This window comes from Apium graveolens, chromosome 5 (assembly GCF_009905375.1).
Source record: "Apium graveolens cultivar Ventura chromosome 5, ASM990537v1, whole genome shotgun sequence".
Taxonomy (NCBI): Eukaryota; Viridiplantae; Streptophyta; class Magnoliopsida; order Apiales; family Apiaceae; genus Apium; species Apium graveolens.
The window spans coordinates 316,633,315-316,652,516 of NC_133651.1; the positions used below are offsets into that span (position 1 = coordinate 316,633,315).

At 34.3% G+C, this 19,202-nt stretch overlaps 2 protein-coding genes across 5 annotated transcripts; both read left to right on the forward strand.

Annotated features, from left to right (window-relative positions):
* Positions 1-1,485: 1,485 nt before the first annotated feature.
* Positions 1,486-8,754, forward strand: LOC141659563 (2-isopropylmalate synthase A-like). The gene is made up of 12 exons (XM_074466486.1): positions 1,486-2,245; positions 2,874-3,087; positions 3,163-3,243; positions 4,465-4,557; positions 4,647-4,733; positions 5,470-5,570; positions 5,806-5,839; positions 5,936-6,010; positions 6,796-6,879; positions 6,973-7,107; positions 7,985-8,130; positions 8,296-8,754. Exons 1-12 carry the CDS (start codon positions 1,605-1,607, stop codon positions 8,426-8,428), a joined length of 1,824 nt encoding a protein of 607 aa, XP_074322587.1. The 5' UTR covers positions 1,486-1,604; the 3' UTR covers positions 8,429-8,754.
* A 770-nt stretch (positions 8,755-9,524) lies between these two features.
* Positions 9,525-18,225, forward strand: LOC141659564 (uncharacterized). 4 transcript variants are annotated; one of them, XM_074466489.1, is made up of 8 exons: positions 9,525-9,908; positions 12,089-12,300; positions 13,095-13,376; positions 14,356-14,478; positions 14,790-14,935; positions 15,258-15,486; positions 17,616-17,652; positions 17,733-18,225. In XM_074466489.1, exons 1-8 carry the CDS (start codon positions 9,563-9,565, stop codon positions 17,849-17,851), a joined length of 1,494 nt encoding a protein of 497 aa, XP_074322590.1. In that variant the 5' UTR covers positions 9,525-9,562; the 3' UTR covers positions 17,852-18,225. The 4 variants fall into 4 exon arrangements, with proteins under 4 accessions (XP_074322590.1, XP_074322589.1, XP_074322591.1 ...); XM_074466488.1 differs by having other exon boundaries at positions 9,526-9,908; positions 14,790-14,940; positions 15,260-15,486; XM_074466490.1 differs by having other exon boundaries at positions 9,526-9,908; positions 14,790-14,940; positions 15,266-15,486.
* The last annotated feature ends 977 nt before the right edge of the window (positions 18,226-19,202 follow it).

The following is a 19,202-nucleotide window of genomic DNA, read 5'->3' on the forward strand; positions in this document are numbered from 1 at the left end:
GTTAAAGTGTGGTTAGCTTAGTGGCATGTACATGTTAACATTCTGTTTATTATATTAAGTGTATGTGTGTATGTCTAGGTTCATTTTGGCAACATAATTTGGGAGATATTGCTATTAAGGTAAGTTAACTCTTCACACTTTATTTTATTTTGAAATCTTTAAATAGTTTTGCACTGCTTTTGTTTTAAAATTTATGGATCAAGTACCTGTTTTAGAAATAAGAATCCCCAGTGAGCTTTGACTTATGAACCAGTTAGTAATTGCGTATAGTTCCGGAACTAGCCTTTGATACCTTACTAGGGAGTGCTACTTATGATACATTCGGGAGCGCACACTCTATGATACCTTAGTAAGGGGCGCATTATTGACAGAAATTATGAACTTTTGATACTGTGTCACCAGGTATTTGTGGCCTTAGCGAGCTTGTGGAATTTTATATCTTATGTCATATGGATTTTGGAAAATGATTTTTGTTTTATAAAATTATGATACTTGATCCACTAGTATAGAATTGTTTTCTTGCTGGGCTCTTGGCTCATTACTCACAAATTTTCAGGTGCTTAGTTTTTGGGACATCTTAAAGGTGGACTTGATTTGAGCTTGCTTTGGAATAATATTTTATTGATTATGTTTGTATTGGAGCTGCGTCTCCCAGGATTTGCTTTATTTTCAGCTTAGATGATTTTATTTCTGTCTCGGATTTTAAAATTTTATGAAAAACTAGAAACTTATTCTTATTATAGATTTAATTTGGAGTTTTAGCTGAATATTTAAGTATAACTATTTTCTGAAAAGTTGGGGTATTACAACTTATGTATATTATCAACGCGATTTAACGGTTGTGAATTTTTTAACGTGTATAATAACTTAAACGAATATTTTCATTTCACGTATGACCTCAATGAGAACTTTTTGAGTTGGATAACCCAACTGAAAGTGGGTAATGGACAAATATAGTCGATTTTTAAACAAAAGTTACCAAAATAACCAATCCTGTATACTTGGCCAATTTTAGCCGACAGATTACGCATATCAAAATGGAGTATTGCACTATACGCATTTGGGAGTGTAGTAACGTGCATTACGCAATCTCAAGTGAGGTATTAAAAAATATATAACAAAAGATACGCATTTGGCACCATAATATATAAATTTAAATATGCATTTACCTAATGTGTATTGCTATTAGTCATAACAAACCTATATCACTCTTTTAGCCCCGCTACTCTTACCTCTTTGCAAGTAGCAGCTGACACACACAGAAACACACCACAAAATCGTCATATTATTAGATACGCAAGTAGTAGTAATGTATGAGATATTATTAGCATATACGCATCTGGCAACTGACAATGTCAGGTTGGATCGGTCATTATTGACCAACTTTATGATCTCAGCTATTTTGATATTATTTAAATATTTAATAAAAAATCAGCTATGTCATTTTTTCACTGAAAGTTAGCATTGAATTAAGTAACCAAAGTGACATTTAACCCGATCCGAAATCCGAATGCGAACCAATTCCCACCTTAACCCTCCCGTTCGAAGCAGCACAATAATTAGGGTTTAACAGCTTTCATTTCACATTCTCAATTCATCTCACAATGGCATCTTCACTCTCCTCAATCTCATCTTCTCACTCTCCAATCAAACCTTCACTTTTCAATTTCACTTTCAAACCTAAACTCACCAAAACCCTAGCTAAAACCCTAATTAAACCCTCCTTCCCAATCCTCCGTTGCTCAATCATCTCGCGGCCTCAATACATCCCCAACCACATCCCCAATCCTCACTACATTCGCATTTTCGACACGACTCTTCGCGACGGCGAGCAGTCGCCAGGCGCTACTATGACTGCCAAAGAGAAGCTGGACATTGCCAGACAGTTGGCGAAACTCGGTGTGGATATAATTGAGGCAGGCTTTCCTGCTGCCTCGGAGGCTGATCTCGAGGCGGTTAGGATGATTGCAAAAGAGATTGGAAATAATGTATTGGAGAATGAGTATGTGCCGGTTATTTGTGGGCTGGCGAGGTGTAATAAGAAGGATATTGATGCCGCGTGGGAGGCGGTTAGGTTTGCTAAGAGGCCGAGGATTCACACGTTTATTGCCACGAGTGAGATTCATATGAAGTATAAGTTGAAGAAGAGTAAGGAGGAGGTTGTGGAGAGGGCGAGGAGTATGGTGGCATATGCGAGGAGTTTGGGGTGTGAGGATGTTGAGTTTAGTCCTGAGGATGCTGGAAGGTATCTTTCGTTTTCGTGCTTTGCTGGTTTACGTGTTTGATTTAAGTTGTTAGTTTAAATTATTTCAGTTTTCGATGTAATTTATGTACAATCGGCTTATTCTATGCTGGCTAATTTATGATAGAAACTATTGATTTGTATTGTGAGAGAATGCTAATATGTCTTTTTCTTAAGTTTAATTGTGTGATATTAGATATATAAATCTGGATTGTTGATCCTTTGCGCGTATAGTAATACGAACATTAGGTGTATGTATGTCACAAGTGTTGAGAAGCTTGTTTCCGATAGTTTTTTTTTATATCAACAACCCTCTTAAGACTCTTGTTCTTTACCCCGTGTTACTATTATTGTTCGTGGTTTGGTAGTCAAAGGAGTATTTTACAATTTTTTAAAAATAGTATTATGTATGACAAGTATCAATATTTATTTTTTTAAGTTCTGTTGTTAATCAGAATGTTGGAGGATATTAAATTATTGGTTAATAATAATTTTGTTGCTAAACAGGTTAATAAACAATATGTAATGAAAGCTATATATTTATTTAAAAACAGAACACTGAGCAACAGTTCTACAAGACAAAATATCTTCTTGAAAACATTTGTAATGTCGTGGATTTGGATATTGCCAGGTCTGAAAGGGAATTTTTGTACCACATTTTAGAGGAAGTTATCAAAGCTGGAGCTACAACTCTTAATATTCCTGACACTGTTGGCTATACTGTGCCTAGTGAGTTTGGACAATTGATTGCTGACATTAAGGCCAACACCCCTGGAATTGAAAATGTCATCATTTCAACACATTGCCAAAATGATCTTGGGCTTTCTACTGCAAATACTTTAGCGGTCTGTAACTGTGAACATGTACTGGATTGGGTACCTGGTTACATTATATTAACACGTCTCTTTGCATCGATGTAGGGGGCATGTGCAGGCGCGAGACAAGTAGAAGTGACCATCAATGGCATTGGTGAGAGAGCTGGTAATGCTTCTTTGGAGGAGGTGAGTGCTTGTTGTTCTTTCAATATTAAATATCATATCTGCATTTGTCAAGGTACTAGACAACATGATTGCTTCAGTGCCCTGTTTTTAGCCATAATTAGTTTAAATTCGCAACATGATTGCTTCAGTGCCCTGGTTCAATTATCACAAACATAAAATTATATTATTGATGTACAAAATTGACATGTTTTTACTTAAATTATCTTTTAAGATATGTGTAATTTTGCCAATTTGAAACTTTTTAGCTTATTTGTTAAAGAAATCAGTATAATATCAATAATTTGTGTAACTCATTTCTCTTGATTTTAATTAAGAGGCTATTATATGTGGAATTTGTCACTTCCCTGTGTTGTGTACATTTTGTACAAGTTTGATCGCATGTATATTACATTAAAGTAAAATATTTGCGGGTCAATATCTGCAGAATTTCCAAATGCAGTAAAGAAGTAAGAAAACAGAATTCGAACCCTTGGGATTATTGATATTTCTTAAAATTATATATTATATGTTTACAACAAATTATACACGTGCAATGAATACTATTAACGAAGTGCATGGATTATTTCTTCTCTTAATACAAATTTAACTACGTTATTGGGTTTTCATGAAAAGAAGTTTTGGTAAGATAGGAAAAAGAGTTTCGGAAATTAATTGCAAGATATTTAAGGCTCAGTTAATTAATTGAGTTATGATGCAGAGCCAAAAAAAAGTTATTGGCATCCTTACTGCATGATGCAAAACAAATATTTTTATACTTCCACATCTTATGCACACGTCCTGACTGCTGTAGTTTGTTAACTATCAATTAGTGATGTTTTTAGACAAAACAACTTCTGAATGTCGATAAGAATTTTAAAACATGCCAAAATACATTTGCAATGTGATTTTAAATGTCAACAATCAACATGCATAGATTAATATATAGAAAGTATAATACATTGTGGACAATTCCTCCCTGAGGTGAGAGTGTGGGACATTTGTATCGGTTCATGTGCCTATTATTTAAGCGATTTCTGCTATCTTGAGCTATCTCTTGCGCGTGTAAACTTATACAATCATATTTTGCATGCTCTGTATGCTTTTGGCAGCCATTTAAGTGTTTTAATACACATTGCATCAACCTTGTAGTTTGTTTCACCTTTCCTTTTTTAACTATTAAATCCTGTTATATGCCACTGCTTATTGGTTGATACGGCATTGTCTTGCTTGTTTCTATAATAGGTTGTTATGGCACTCAAATGCCGCGGGGAACAAATAATGGGTGGTCTTTATACTGGCATTGATACTAAACACATCGTTATGGCTAGCAAAATGGTATCTCCATAGCCCCCATTCTTGAATTTGAATTATACCAAAACCACATAACTTTTTATTTGAGTTCAATTTGTTTATCATTTACCAAGGTAGAAGAGTACAGTGGGCTCCTTGTGCAACCACACAAGGCTATAGTTGGAGCTAATGCTTTTGCACATGAAAGTGGTATCCATCAGGTTGGTTCTAATTTGCTATGTGATGCGGTTGTGTTTTAGTAATTCAGATTCATGCTTCTGATATGTTGGTAATATTGGTTTATCTAGTTATGTAATATTTTCCTTTGATTGTTTTAAAAAATAAACAAGGGGATCGGGAGTAGGTAGTTTTCCAAAATAGATACGTACTAAACTATGCAGTTTTAAACAAAAACACAAGCAACACAGGTGCCTACTCTTATTAATGATCAAATGAGTCTAATAGCCACTTGGAGAGAAAAAGGTCGTATTGTTAATTACCATGATTGCCTCGTGTATTTATTGGTGTGGTCTTGTTTGTGGGAGTTAAAATTTCAAATATAGTACAACTTGTTGATCTGACGATGGTTCCTACAGAAAAGTCCAGCTACAGTTCTCCCCCCCCCCATTATATATCGAGTCAACTATATATTTTTGATCCCTTAATAACCGAAGTTAAGTTATGCTATTAACCAAGAATGATGACTAACAATCGACAACAAAGGTCTAAGAACTCAGTAATTCTTTTGTAAAATTTTGATTTGCTTCATATTGATCACATACTGCCTGTGAGGCTGTGTCCCTTTTATGTTCATTGCCGCAATACCTTAAAATTATTTATCCTGTAACAGCAAATATATTAGAAGATGTGAAGTTGCGTGTCCTTTTTATTTTCCATGATTCTAATAATTTAGAAACACTTACTAAAACTGCTGAATTGTGCTCTGTGGTCTTGTAGGATGGAATGCTTAAGCATAAAAATACGTATGAGATTATATCTCCTGAAGATATTGGGCTTCATCGCTCTGATGAATCTGGTATTGTCCTTGGAAAACTTAGGTATGCTCATAAATCTGTAAAATTCATTTATTATTTGGTGGCTCAGATTTATCTGTGCCAAAGCATTTCTAAGTCTACCTTTAAACGATTTGATATTACTGTATTTATGTTCTTCCAATAACTATAAGCCTGTGGTTCCCGTGTTATTTGCAATTGTGTTCTCTGTGTTGCTCATGAGAACTGTTGGATGAACATTTTGAAATTCTGATGTTTTGTATATAAATTGTTTGTGCAGTGGGCGGCATGCTTTTAGATCTAAACTTTTGGAGGTAGAATGCAGTTCATATGTCATCTAAATAAATCACATTAAAGTTCTGTTGTGCTGATCTCTTGCACCTAACTACCAAACTTTTTTTCCCTCTTAGCTTGGATATGACATTGATGGGAAGGAATTCGATGATCTTTTCTGGAATTTCAAGTCTGTAGCTGAAAAGAAAAAGGTGACTAATAATTCTAGTTTATTGTCTTCTGTTACGTTTTTTTTACACCTATATCTGTTATATGTTGTTTGATACTCCCTCCGTCCCAAAATACAAGTCCCTTTGACTTTTTACGCATATTTTAAGGTGTATAAAAATTTTAGCTTCGCATACTTTTTTAAAAATTTCTTTTCTTGAATTAAAATTTAATATGTATAATTTTATTCAGAAAAAGAAATTTGAAAAATTATTTGTGGAGTTATTCTTTTTATTCACCTTAAGATACACGTAAAAAGTCAAAGGGACTTGTATTTTAGGATAGAGAGAGTATATATTTTGCGAGGTTTACAGTAGTGTGGATAAAAAAAAATAAGGAATGCCCCACTTTTATAGTTGTATGTTGTACATATTTTAAGACACTTTTTTTATTTAGTATTGTGATGCTCAGAGTCAGAAGCATTTTTTTTAAATATTTTTTCGATTGTTGGCACTCCCTGCGAATAACCTCCCTTTATCTACTTTCAGTTCTTCAATAGTACATCATTCTAGAATTTGTGATTCTGTTTAGTATAAAATAGTTTACCTTTATATAGTATTGAATTCCTTCCTAGTAGTTGCCTGGAGACCTGGATACTGTATTTTCTTTTCCTGTTAAAATGATCAGTAGGCTATTTGATGCATCTGACAAAAAATCAATGATATTTTGGTGGCTGTAAACTTATGGTCTTTTTAGCTGCAGGAATTTTTTCAAACTCATCCTCTCTCCCTTCTAGCAACACTCAGTATTATGCCTTTTGCTGTCTCAGAATATTACAGATGACGACTTAATAGCACTAGTTTCGGATGAAGTTTTTCAGCCTCAAGTTGTTTGGAAGCTAGGTGATGTACAAGTATGAATGGACACCAAACTGTGGTTCAATTTAGCTGTGTTCAATTAGATATGAAAAGTTTTGAGCCAACTTAAATTGATAACTGACTCGCAGGTTACATGTGGGAGTCTCGGTCTGTCAACAGCAACTGTTCGACTGATTGCTGCTGATGGCGTAGAACATACTGCTTGTTCAGTCGGAACAGGACCAGTTGATGCAGCATATAAGGCAGTCGATCTCATTGTAAAGGTTTGCAATGAAAAACTTTTCATCCTCTGTAGCAATGCACTTAGGTTTAGAAATGTTTTTGAACAAAACGAAGAATGCCCATATCTTCTGCAAAACAGATACAGTGGAACCTTATAAATTGCAGTGACATAACAATACTTATTTTACATTTTAGTCCATTAATGATGGCCAAATCTTAAATGAGATGAAACACATAGAAGATGAAACTTTATATCTACCTCCTATTCACTTCCTCTGCTCCCTGTAAAGATATATTAACTTTTAATTGTTTAATTATTTCTTCTCAATATCTTGGCCAATTTTTCTTCTTCCTCGGTGTCTAACATGAGAGCCATGTGAGATGAATTAGGTACATCAAGAAAATCTGTCTCCTTGAATATATGGAGTTATCAGTTGTTTCCTTTCCTCTTTTCACTATATATGTGATCAGAATTATAATTTTGATACTTCTTTTTTCTTTTTCTTTTTGCTAATCACCTTACCAAATTTAAATAATTTTGAAATTTTAGTAATAAGTACAAAAAAGGAAACGCTCCGGACGCTTTTATCTGTTACAAGTCTCCTAAATTTTGTTTCTTTGATAAAGGAGGCTTCTTTTCCGGCAGGGAAAAATGACCTTGTTTTCACTTTTTCCACCTAAGGGGCTTTGGTTGAATTAATACAATTTAGAGATTTGCTGTGTAAATTAGGATGAATATGTTGGGAATATTGGTATAGAATACAGATGCAGGTAGTAGTGACAGTTTGAATGAGTAGACATAAATTCTGATGTCCAGTGCTGGATTAAAATCGTTGTTCATCGTCTAGTTCCCATAATTTCTGGGAGCGTAGATGTGATAGGCCTGAGCTCAAGAACATCATCTCTACTTATTTGCAGGTACCTGTATCACTTCTTGAATACTCCATGAATGGAGTTACAGCAGGTATTGATGCTATAGCCAGCACCCGTGTTTTAATATGCGAGGAAGTTTTCAATGCATCAACTAATGCATACACAGGACAAGCTGTTCAACGCAAATTTAGGTGTGTCTAGTGCACTTGATTGTTTTTTATCAAGTAGATTATGGCTTAATTTCCATCAAGTTCCTATGAACTCATAAAAGTTTATGCTATATGATTGCAATAAGTTCAGATTTCCTGCCTTTCGATTTCATAAAATTTAGTTATGCATCTCCTTTTTATTGCTAGTGGAACTGGTGCATCAATGGATATCGTTATTGCTAGTGTTCGAGCCTATGTTGGTGCCTTGAACAAACTGCTAGGAATCAGAAAACCAAAGGTTGAAGAATATGCAGGGACAGAAGCTGCACAATCTCTGTAGTTACGGCATCCATCCTGCAACATACTGTGTTTTGCCAGGTGATCTGTTGTAGATTAGGAAGTTTTCCATACGCCGTTTATATCATCTCGGAGTACTTAGTTCTAGCTACATCTCCCTCCGGTATAGAAACAGTATGATGTGCATCAGAAAAACAAAACGATGCAGATGAAGCCTATTTAGATTTGTGAACTGTATATTGACAAGAATCTAAAACGTTGAGATTTCAGTTTTGTTTTGCAGTTCTTGTATTGCTGACACGGAGTTAAGACACGAACCATCCGGCTATTATCTGTAAAATATATTTTGTGAAATGGTCTTTGTAGAAAGTTGTTTTTTCTTAATTATCGTTAAGACAATATTAAAATTTCCCACTTAAATTAGGCAAAAAACCTTATTTTGATACATTAACACAAAATATGCACATATCAACAATATTACATAATGATAATCTGATTTTTTTCAGCATTTTTTTTCATAATAGGACAATTTTTACATAATGATTATTTGATTTACTCCCTCCGTCCCCTCAATTTTTTATAAAAAAAATTCTTGGGTTTTAAGGCTACAATAGTTCTGTAATTTATTTTTTAAATTTTCACTTTTCTGTCTGAAAATTTGAACTTTATATTTTTATTCAGAAGAAAAAGAATTTTAAAAAATTTAGGCAATTATATCTTATAAGCATTGTTATAAAAAGCGGAAACCGGTATTTTTCGGTATAACAACCTTTCGGTGATTAATCGGATAATCGGATTTATTAATCGGAAAATTCATCGGATATGTTTAATGAAATATAAAAATAATTAATTTATTATACTAAATATATTAATTTAAGAAAATAGTGCAGTGATTAATCGGATTATAAAATCGAATCATATTAAAACAATTAATCGGATGATTAATCGATAAAATCGGTGATTTTTAGAACAGAACTTATAAGAGTTTTAAAATGCGTTCTGAGCATTTTAAAACCCATTCGAGCCCAACGGACCGGTTCTGAAAAATCAAAATCCAGCCCAGCTAGAGTAGGGCCGAATCCCATTTTATCCAACAATCCAATCTGGTGCCACGTTTCACAGTCATTGCCTGCAAATAAACACACACACACACTTTTTCATTTCAAACACCTGCACAATGATGATACTTTCAGCTCCTCTTTGTTCATCATCCTGGTCTACAAAACACACCATTTCAAATACAAATCGTCTCTACAAAACAACTCTATCTCCAATCGCAACAACAAAAACAATACTGTTTGAATCTTTTTTAAGTATCAATTTCAGTTATTCACGGTCTACTTACTCAACTAGTTCAATTAGGGCTTCGTCATCGGAAGAAGCGGTTGAGTTTGAGGAGTCTCCGTGTAAGGCTCTTCGGCGCTTACTTGAATCTCCTGGACTTCATCAAGGCCCTGCTTGTTTTGATGCTCTCAGTGCTAAGCTTGTTGAATCTTCTGGATTTCAGTTCTGCTTTACTAGTGGTATATTATCTCTCTCTCTCTCTGTTTTGCGATTTGATAGCTAATGAGTTCTCTTCCTCTCTCTCTCTCTCTCCCCCTCCTCTCTCGCTCTGCTCTGCTCTCTCCCCTCCCATCTCTCTCTCTCTCCCCTCCTCTCTTGCTCTGCTCTGCTCTGCTCTCTCTCTCTCTCTCTCTCTCTCTCTCTCTCTCTCCCTCTCCCTCTCCCTCTCTCTCTCTCTGTTTTGCAATTTGATAGCTAATTAGTTCTCTTCCTCTCTCTCTCTCTCTGCTCTCTCTATCTCTCTCACTCTGCTCTCTCCTCTCTCGCTCTCACTTCGTTCTCTCTCTCTCTCTCTCTGTATATATATATTCATATACTGATCATATGTAATTTCGAATGTTAAGGCTGCCTTTAAGCGATCTCATGGAATACGTACAAATGACTTGGTTTATAGATATGCTTAGCAAGTGTTAAATGTATCTATATATGTTGATATGCTTTACTAGTGGTATATTTCCCCTAGTATTCTATGTACCTATATCGAAATGCTGATCAAATGTTATTTGAACTATGTTCGAATGCCTTGGTCATTATGTATTGATATGCTTATCAAGTGTTGATATGCTTATTGTATAATATTATCGTAATTAATAATAACTTTCATAAATTTGAATTGGTGTAAGTCTCAGGTTAATTGACTTTGATAAGTTCATCGGTTTTACCTGTTTGTGGACTTCTTTGTGGTTTTATGTTTGTGTACCATTATCAACATAAGATTTTTAAATAAAAAAATCAATACCAGGTGTCAATATAGAAATGCACACCAAATGTTGTTATAGAGATATAGGCTACTATCCAAATATCTACTACCACCTCTCTGTAACTTCAATATGTGTCATTATATCCCCTGACTCTATAGTAGATAGTTTTGTCTAGGCATATGTTCATGATGTATTATATAGTAGATATTAACTTATTGGTGTGAGTAAATAGATGTAATTAAACTATTTTAAAATATCGGCAGTAGTGCCTTTGTGATTTGGGCATGGAAGACAGGATGAGCAAGTTTCATCCCTCCGTTAAATGGAAAGGTAGTCAGTAACTAAGCTTTTAGTTTGGTTGCCATTGTTTCTGAGTGATGTTCAAAAAAGGTTGAGGGCTTGAGGCAAGGAAAATAATTCACATCTGGGATTAAGAGCACTACTAGTCTTAGGTGTTCTACTTGGTGGAAGCTTACAACTCGGAGAGAAGCCCATTAATGAAGCAATGAACAGGTTGGCGAGACACAAATTATGCAGCCAAAGCAGCGTAAGCAGGCTTCAGTTACTTAGCAATATAGTCGGGGTTAAGTGTGATAAAGCAGAAAAGGCCAGGATTGAGTTAAAGAGGATATAAATAACTAAAACACAATACGTTTAAAGCAAATGTTATAGTTAATAAATACTCCCTCAGTCCCGGCCAATTGTTATCGTTTTTGAGGGAGTGTCTGGCACGCATTTTAAGATGAATATAAAGTATAGTTCTAAAACTTTTTTAAAATTTCTTTTTCTGAATAAAAATAGAATGTTTATACTTTTATTCAGAAAAAGGAAATTTTAAAAAAAAGTTATAGAACTATACTTTCTATTCATCTTAAAATGCTTGCCGGACACTCTTTTAGAAACGATAACAATTGAGAGGGACGGAGGGAGTACTAAATTTGAAATATTAAATAAAACATTGAATTAAATACTGATAAAGTATTGTGTTGATAATCAATGGCATAATAGAATGAAAGTGACTATGTGATAAACCATCAAATCATCAATTGACTAAACAGGCTATAACCATGACGAACTCATGGAGTAATCTAACTATCTGACATAATGTACATAACTAAATTTAATGTTCGTAACTAAAACTACAGGTTACTCCTTTTCTAATATAATCGTAATAAAGAATTATAATTATCACATCATGCCATTTGGGGGTGTTTTTTTAGTCTATGTCATCTTTCCTTGCTAGTATGCTTAGTAAAGTTTCCTGTATTACTTCTAAGTAGGTTAAAAACACCATATATTTCTTGTTGAATATTTTTATTTAAATTATATTCTCTTAAGCTCTTCATTGCAATGATCTGTTAGTAGAACCTGTTATAATGGATTCTTGTTGAGGAAACTGAAAGAATAAACTAGCTATAGTTTTCTCATGTTTTCACTAGGCTTTAGCATATCAGCTGCCCGTCTGGGATTGCCGGATACCGGATTCATATCATATGGAGAAATGCTGGATCAAGGCTCACAAATAACTCAGGCTGTATCTATTCCTGTAATCGGTGATGGAGATAATGGGTATGGCAATGCTATGAATGTGAAAAGAACTGTCAAGGGATATATCAAAGCTGGATTTGCTGGATTATTAATTGAAGATCAGGTTCATATTATTGAAAGATTTAACTGTATATAGTACAAAATACAGGTTGATAAAACTACTTTAAATATTTAGCTTGAAGGTTTTTATATGCTGTTAGAAGTTAAGGTGATGTACAAGCTTGACCTAGGAGAAATGGAGAATGCATATATATTGGACTTGTAGAATAATTTTTGGTGTATAGCCATAAGTGCTGGTATTTTATTGTCTGCATCACTATTTATGTTATTTGCAGAAACAAACTTAAAATATTTTACTTAACGCAGAAATAAATAAATATGTTAGAATTTTGGACTTGATATCTTAATTAATATTAACTTACAATAACATTGAACAAGTGGTTACTGTTATAAAGGTATTGTGTATACCTGTTTACAGAAAAAGATTTTATGTACATGATTTTGTTGGATCCAGGATAAAACACTTAATGTCGTGCGATGGATACAGAGTAGCTTATGAACTATTATTTTTGATAAAGATTAGAATTGCGTTACTTTAAAATATATACCAACAGTAGGAGATTTGAACTTATTGCCTTGTCATGTAGCTCGCCTTTACTTTATCGTGTGTTTTATATCATCACTGAGCTTTTATCTTTTTGATACCTTCTATATCCATGTTACAGATCCCCTTTAAGTAAAACATAGCAAGTCTTTCTTTGGATTGAGAATTCTAATTCTCTTGTTCTATTTACTAAATCCTTTAAAATGTTTCTTTTTTAAATATAACATTTCTGCTCAGTCTCAAAGTTAATCTTTATTTATTACTCTCTTTGCTAATATTGCTTTCGCTCAAAGGTGTCTCCCAAAGCTTGTGGACATACCCGCGGACGGAAAGTAGTTTCTAGAGAAGAAGCAGTAATGAGGATAAGAGCAGCTGTTGATGCTCGAAAGGAAAGTGGCTCTGATATTGTTATTGTAGCTCGAACAGATTCTCGTCAAGCAATCTCATTTGATGAATCAATTTGGAGATCAATGGCCTTTGTTGACGCCGGAGCTGATGTTCTCTTCATTGATGCACTGGCATCAAAAGAGGAGATGGAAAGATTTTGTAAAATATATCCTCTAGTTCCAAAAATGGTATGTGATTTTTCCTTCCATTAGATATAGCTGATGCAAAAAAATGACCTGGTATAGTGTGAAAGGGAAACCTAATTTCTGATCTGTAAGCTAAGTTGATAGATCTATCATCTATCCACATTTTAAGTTTATAATTACAGTTAATTTGAAACCAGAGACACATCTAACCAAAAACAGTTTGATAGTGAGCACAATATATGTCTGCTGCACTTTAATTGTGAGCATAATATGTGCCTGCTATTCTAAATGATGACGAAAGTTAGCCCATCATGCGGGAAATTGCTTTTATTAAACCTTATATTGAATTTGGCTTCTATACCTTGGTTAAATGATACTAGAAGTGCAAAACATATGAGACTAATTTAAAGTTCCTCTGATAATTCTAAATCATGACACCCTTTAAACTTTTGGTCACTTATGTACGATTTAGCCTGTTTTTCTCTGTTTTTGATAATTATTCTAGTTCCTTTATGACTTTTATTTCTTTTTTAATGTAAGGATAGGCAAGCTAGCTCTGTCCATTAGCCTCAACGCCTCATTAGAAGTAGTTTCCTCCATTGTGATCTTTATTTGACGGCTGACGCGATAAATTTATAATCACAATTCATTAAGGCTTTAATCTCACAGAACAAACAATCATATTAGGATTGAAGGTAATATGAATCCAAATCTCTTGTTGTGTTTAAATTTGAGAATCCTAGTATAGCAATCACATTTTAATAAGGATTAATTATATCTATATGAATCTGTAAGGCTGCCTTATATGGGATGGGATGAACTATGGATAGACGGTTGCCTGTTTCATGATGTACACTTTATCCTTTTATAAACAGTTAAAGATAGCAGTATAACTAGACATTATATCTGTACTTAAAGTTAAGGTCATAGGGATAAACTAATCATAGTCTTGGTGCCATTGCACCTATTTTTTTTATGAAGCTCGCCTATTTTTACACTAATATTTAACGTATATGTGTAGGCAAATATGCTTGAAGGAGGAGGAAAAACTCCTATACTAAGTCCTCTTGAACTTGAAAATATTGGATATAAGCTTGTTGCATATCCTTTGTCCTTGATGGGAGTTTCCATTCGTGCAATGCAGGTAAAGTTTTTTTGTTAATCATTTTCATGGGTAAAACGTTCAATGTAATACGTTAATAACGTTTACAATATATCTTTTGAAACTAAATGACCTAAAGCCTAAAGGTAGCACTTGCACATAACTGGTCAATATATTATCCATAGGGCCCTTGGCTTAATCAAACCTTGCAGTGTTGTGATTTTTATTGTTAAAGTTCTTAAAATTCACTGTGTTAGCTCCGTTTCTAGATTTTTACCATATTAAGTTTACTAGCTTTTTGGTCATTTACCTTTTTCATTTAACTTAAGATAATGTCTATCAAATATGTGCAGGATGCGTTGACTGCTATTAAAGGGGGCCGTATACCTTCCCCTGGAAGCATGCCATCTTTTGAAGAATTACAAGAAATATTAGGTTTCAACTCTTACTATGAAGAGGAGAAGCGGTATATTACCAAAGGCAATGCACTTTCTTCACAAGAAGGTGTGTGAATTTTTCGATTAATTTGAGTGCCATATCATATTATCATAAAGAAACTAGTTTAGTGACATTGAATTATAGTTCAACAAATTGTTTGTCCATGTTTCTAATATTTTATTATTTAATGGTATCATGAGCAGTCAGCAGTCAGCAGTCAGCCCTGTTGCCAAATTTATTAAACAAACCTATATGGTGTACTATTTGCGTTCGCTTATTTATAGATGTACACATAGAGGTTTATTTGAGCTGTTTGACATAACCTCTGTATCAGATGGTAGATTAGTTATTCATCTTCCTTCATATTTTTATAGTTTAAGGTTAGTCTCAGCTAGCAGCAAAGACTTCACCATGCAAGAGAGGGATGAAGGTGACAAGGAGCAGAGCAACCAGAGTTTACAAGAACCTGTTGTTGAAGTATTTACTCCTGAAGTCTACAGTAATTCTGGTGCACGTAGCTCTGCTGATCCTTTTTCAGGGATCTGGTCGCGAAAGCTGAGGGTTAAAATTATTGGACGAGAAGGGTCTGAAAAACTTGATGTCCGTATTCCAGTAAGTCACACACTCCATGCAAATACTTCCATGTGTGTCCAGTTTATTGTGCATGCCATTCCAGAAATTTTGGAAGTACCTTCTGAAAATGCATTGTGTAAGATATATTAGGTGGTCATCCCTGCTCTATCCCGACATTCTTTCGCAAATTCTGCGTATAAGATTATTAAGCAAATCTATGCACTAGGCTTGTGGGCAGGGCAACTCATCAGAAAAAAGAACTATAAAGATCTGCTAGTATGTAAATTATACGGCATATCTGTAAATACCAGATCTTGAACTTTAATTATAAATACGGTAATGCAGCCATGTGATGCCCATCAGTATATTTTCTAATTTATGAAGCTGAATCTGCAACTGCAACTATTAGATATCCGTAAGGCTTCATCTAATGTGATGCCCGTTGGTATCTTTTCTAATTAGGCATACCTAAGTCTTTAGCTTGTCCAGTTGCAGTTCTGTCAATTGCTGCCACCTGCTGATTCACTCAAACCTAGTCCACACAGATATCCACTTGAACTTGATTCTATACACCTTAACCAGTTCAGTTGCATTTTAACAGAGTAACCAGTGTCTAAAATCACTGTAGAACCTGGTTGGAATCAGCAATGTGCACAAAAACCCTGTTTTTGTGCATCATTATGAAATTTTGTTCCACTTCAAAACTAAATAAATAACCCCTCCTGTGATATTTTGACCTAGCACACTTGTACTCACCAGCATGTGGAAGTATCACACGGATGTTGGACTGTAGCATTGTAGCAGTTGAAGAAGATATACTTAGCTGGTTATTGGTTAATCAGACTGTTGCCCAGTTGCCGGGGGAGGGGTTTTCTTCCTTCAATTTCTATTTAGTCAGAACTTTAGTTTTTTTCGCGTGGTTTCATATTTACTTGATATTTTGATGGAGTATTCATTTAACTTCGTTATACACCAATATTCGCAATAAACTTGACTTTCTACATTAAATTGACTTCTGTGGTTAGATATTGATCAGTAGTACATGCAATTGATTTCTGATGGTATAATTGTTTTAGAAGTCATTTTTATCATCTTATTCCATCTTTTTCCTTTAAGGCTCCATTTGTTTGCTGGAAAATATTATCCTGGAAAAAGTTTTCCGGATTTTCGGGCGTTTGTTTGGACTCTGGAAAATATTTTCCAGGAAAATATTTTTTGTGCGTTTGTTTGGTTTTCTGGAATATTTTTCCACATTTTCCTGCATTTGTTTTGCGTTTAGGAAAATAAAATATTTTCCAAGGGAGGAAAATTTCTAAATGAAAAGTGATGATTTTTTGGAAATTAACTTCCCGTTTTTAAAGCCGGAAAACATTTTCCAAAAAGAACATATTCTCACAATTTTTCGTAATTTTTTTTAAACAGACAAACATATTTCATATTCCATGGAAAATATCTTCTAGGAAAACAGTTTCCAAGAGATTATTTTCCAAGTAAAATATTTTCCGGGAAAATATATTCCTAGGAAAATATTTTCGAAAGTGAAGTTATTTTCCGGCTAACAAACGGAGCCTAAGACTATACCAGTCAAATTTCATCAGCTGTGCCTGTTACGAGCACAAATCTGAATTCCCAATTGTCAAGGAAAATATGGGTACTTTAATAATGGTATGAATGCAGTGTTGAGACAAAGGCCAGGGAGAAAGGTCTTCAAATTAAGATTTTTTAGTGATCAAGAGGGTGAAAAAAGATCATTGCAGATGAAATACGAGATGATGAATAATTTTTCTTAACAAAATTTTTTTAAAGGTCGGGCACTTAATCCATGGGTACATTGATGCTCTGCGAGTTGGGAAGTTTTGTGGTAATGATACATCCAATATGTATGCGTGGTTACTTCTGATGGTTTTTTAATGACTTCAAAGTGCATTAAAAATGTACATAAAAGAATTATTACTTCTCACTTCCACCCCCTCACCCCCATGATATTTGATCATATGCTTCCTAGAGATACTTGTCAATATAATTTCATCCTCCATTCCCAGTAACATGATTTGTGTGTGCATGAATGAGCCCAATGCATTTCCTGCATTCTTTTTGTTTAGTTTTTGCTAAATATTTCCTGCAGTCTTCTTGTTCATAACTAAAAGGTGATCAATATTTTCCCGCAGGCTGGATTTTTGGACGGCATTACAAATATAGTCCCAGGTACAAATTTTCTTGATTAGAATTGCTGATTGATTTGACAATTTAGATATGTAATCAATTTGTATGATTCTTTTACGTAGCTCTAGGAGGTATAAATATCAAGGCACTCATGGATGATGCAGCTCTAGAAGTTGGAGGGAAGCTTTTGTTAGACTTTAATGACTCGAGAGGAGATAGGATTCAAGTGTTTCTGGAGTAGATATGCTGCACTTGTATCTTGGAGTCTAAAAACGGTGCTAGATGAGTCTATTAAGTAGCTGCGAATTTCTCTTGCATCAAAAGACACTCATCTATGAGGGTGGATACAGCCCTTAAGTAATCTATTTGGAAACATGATACATTGCGGTATACAGGTGATGGTACAAGAGCATTAATCAATCTTGGGGATAAGAAATACCGGTTTTTTAGCTTGTTATGGAAGATTGGGGATTTGATACTTTAGTGAGTTGAATTGTTCCGTTCAGTTTCAGACCCCAATTTTGAAAAAACTGAAACAGCTGAACTGTGCAACAGTGCGCGAGCTGAGCCTTGTGCCTCCTTGTGCCTATAGACTATCGAAAATTAAGTCTTTTACTTGCATGCTTTTATTTTTTCAGTTATTTTTCTCAAATGAGATTGGGGTTGTTTGGATATGCATAAAAGCCGCTGAATGCTCCCTTTTTTCAAATTAAAAAGTAGTCCTCGTTACCTTTCTTGGCCCTTGCATTAACAATGAATCACGCGTAACAGGGGCAATTCCTCTCCATGAAATGACAATCTGGATGAAATATGGAACCTCTAGCTAGTACACTAGCACTTGTATGTACAGGTTGTTAAACAAAATTTGAACTCTGATGTTGAATGCTATCTAGCAGGTCTCTGGTCTCTACAGTACATAACAATCTTACGGAATGGAGACCGAATGCTTGTTTAGAAGTGATTATCAAGTATAATTAAACCTCTTTAAAGTAATAAGGTCGGGGCAAAAAAAATTATTTCAGAGTATTATTTTATCGGAAACAAAAAACAGTGTCCATTATTTTAGGACCGGGAAAAAATATTATTTTACCGAGATTATAACTTTATCTATTATTACAGTAATCACTAGGCTTGTGGATCAGGAAATCAAATCGACGAGATTATGCAGATTTGCTACTACGTAAATTATACAGCATGACTGTAAATACCAAATCTTGAACATATATGTAAGTGCTGCAATGAAGCAATGTGATGCCCATTAATATATTTTTCTAATTTATGAAGCTGAAGTTGAAAATTTATGAAATGTACAAACATGAAGGTTACTGATCTTTCTGTATTTCCAAAATCGATTTTTATTATTTTCAGAACTATCCAATTAATATTCAGTTGTCAGTTTATGTTCTACTAGTCGTGTAAAAAGAAGCTAATGTTTTATTAGCGATAATGTACTCTTGATCCAAATACAAATCACAATTAAAACTAGAGCCGACAATTTCGTATACGACACGAAAATAACGGGTTTGATTTGACATTTTTGGTATACGAACATGAAAGTACACGGATGAATTTAGTGTCGGTATTGGGTTAAC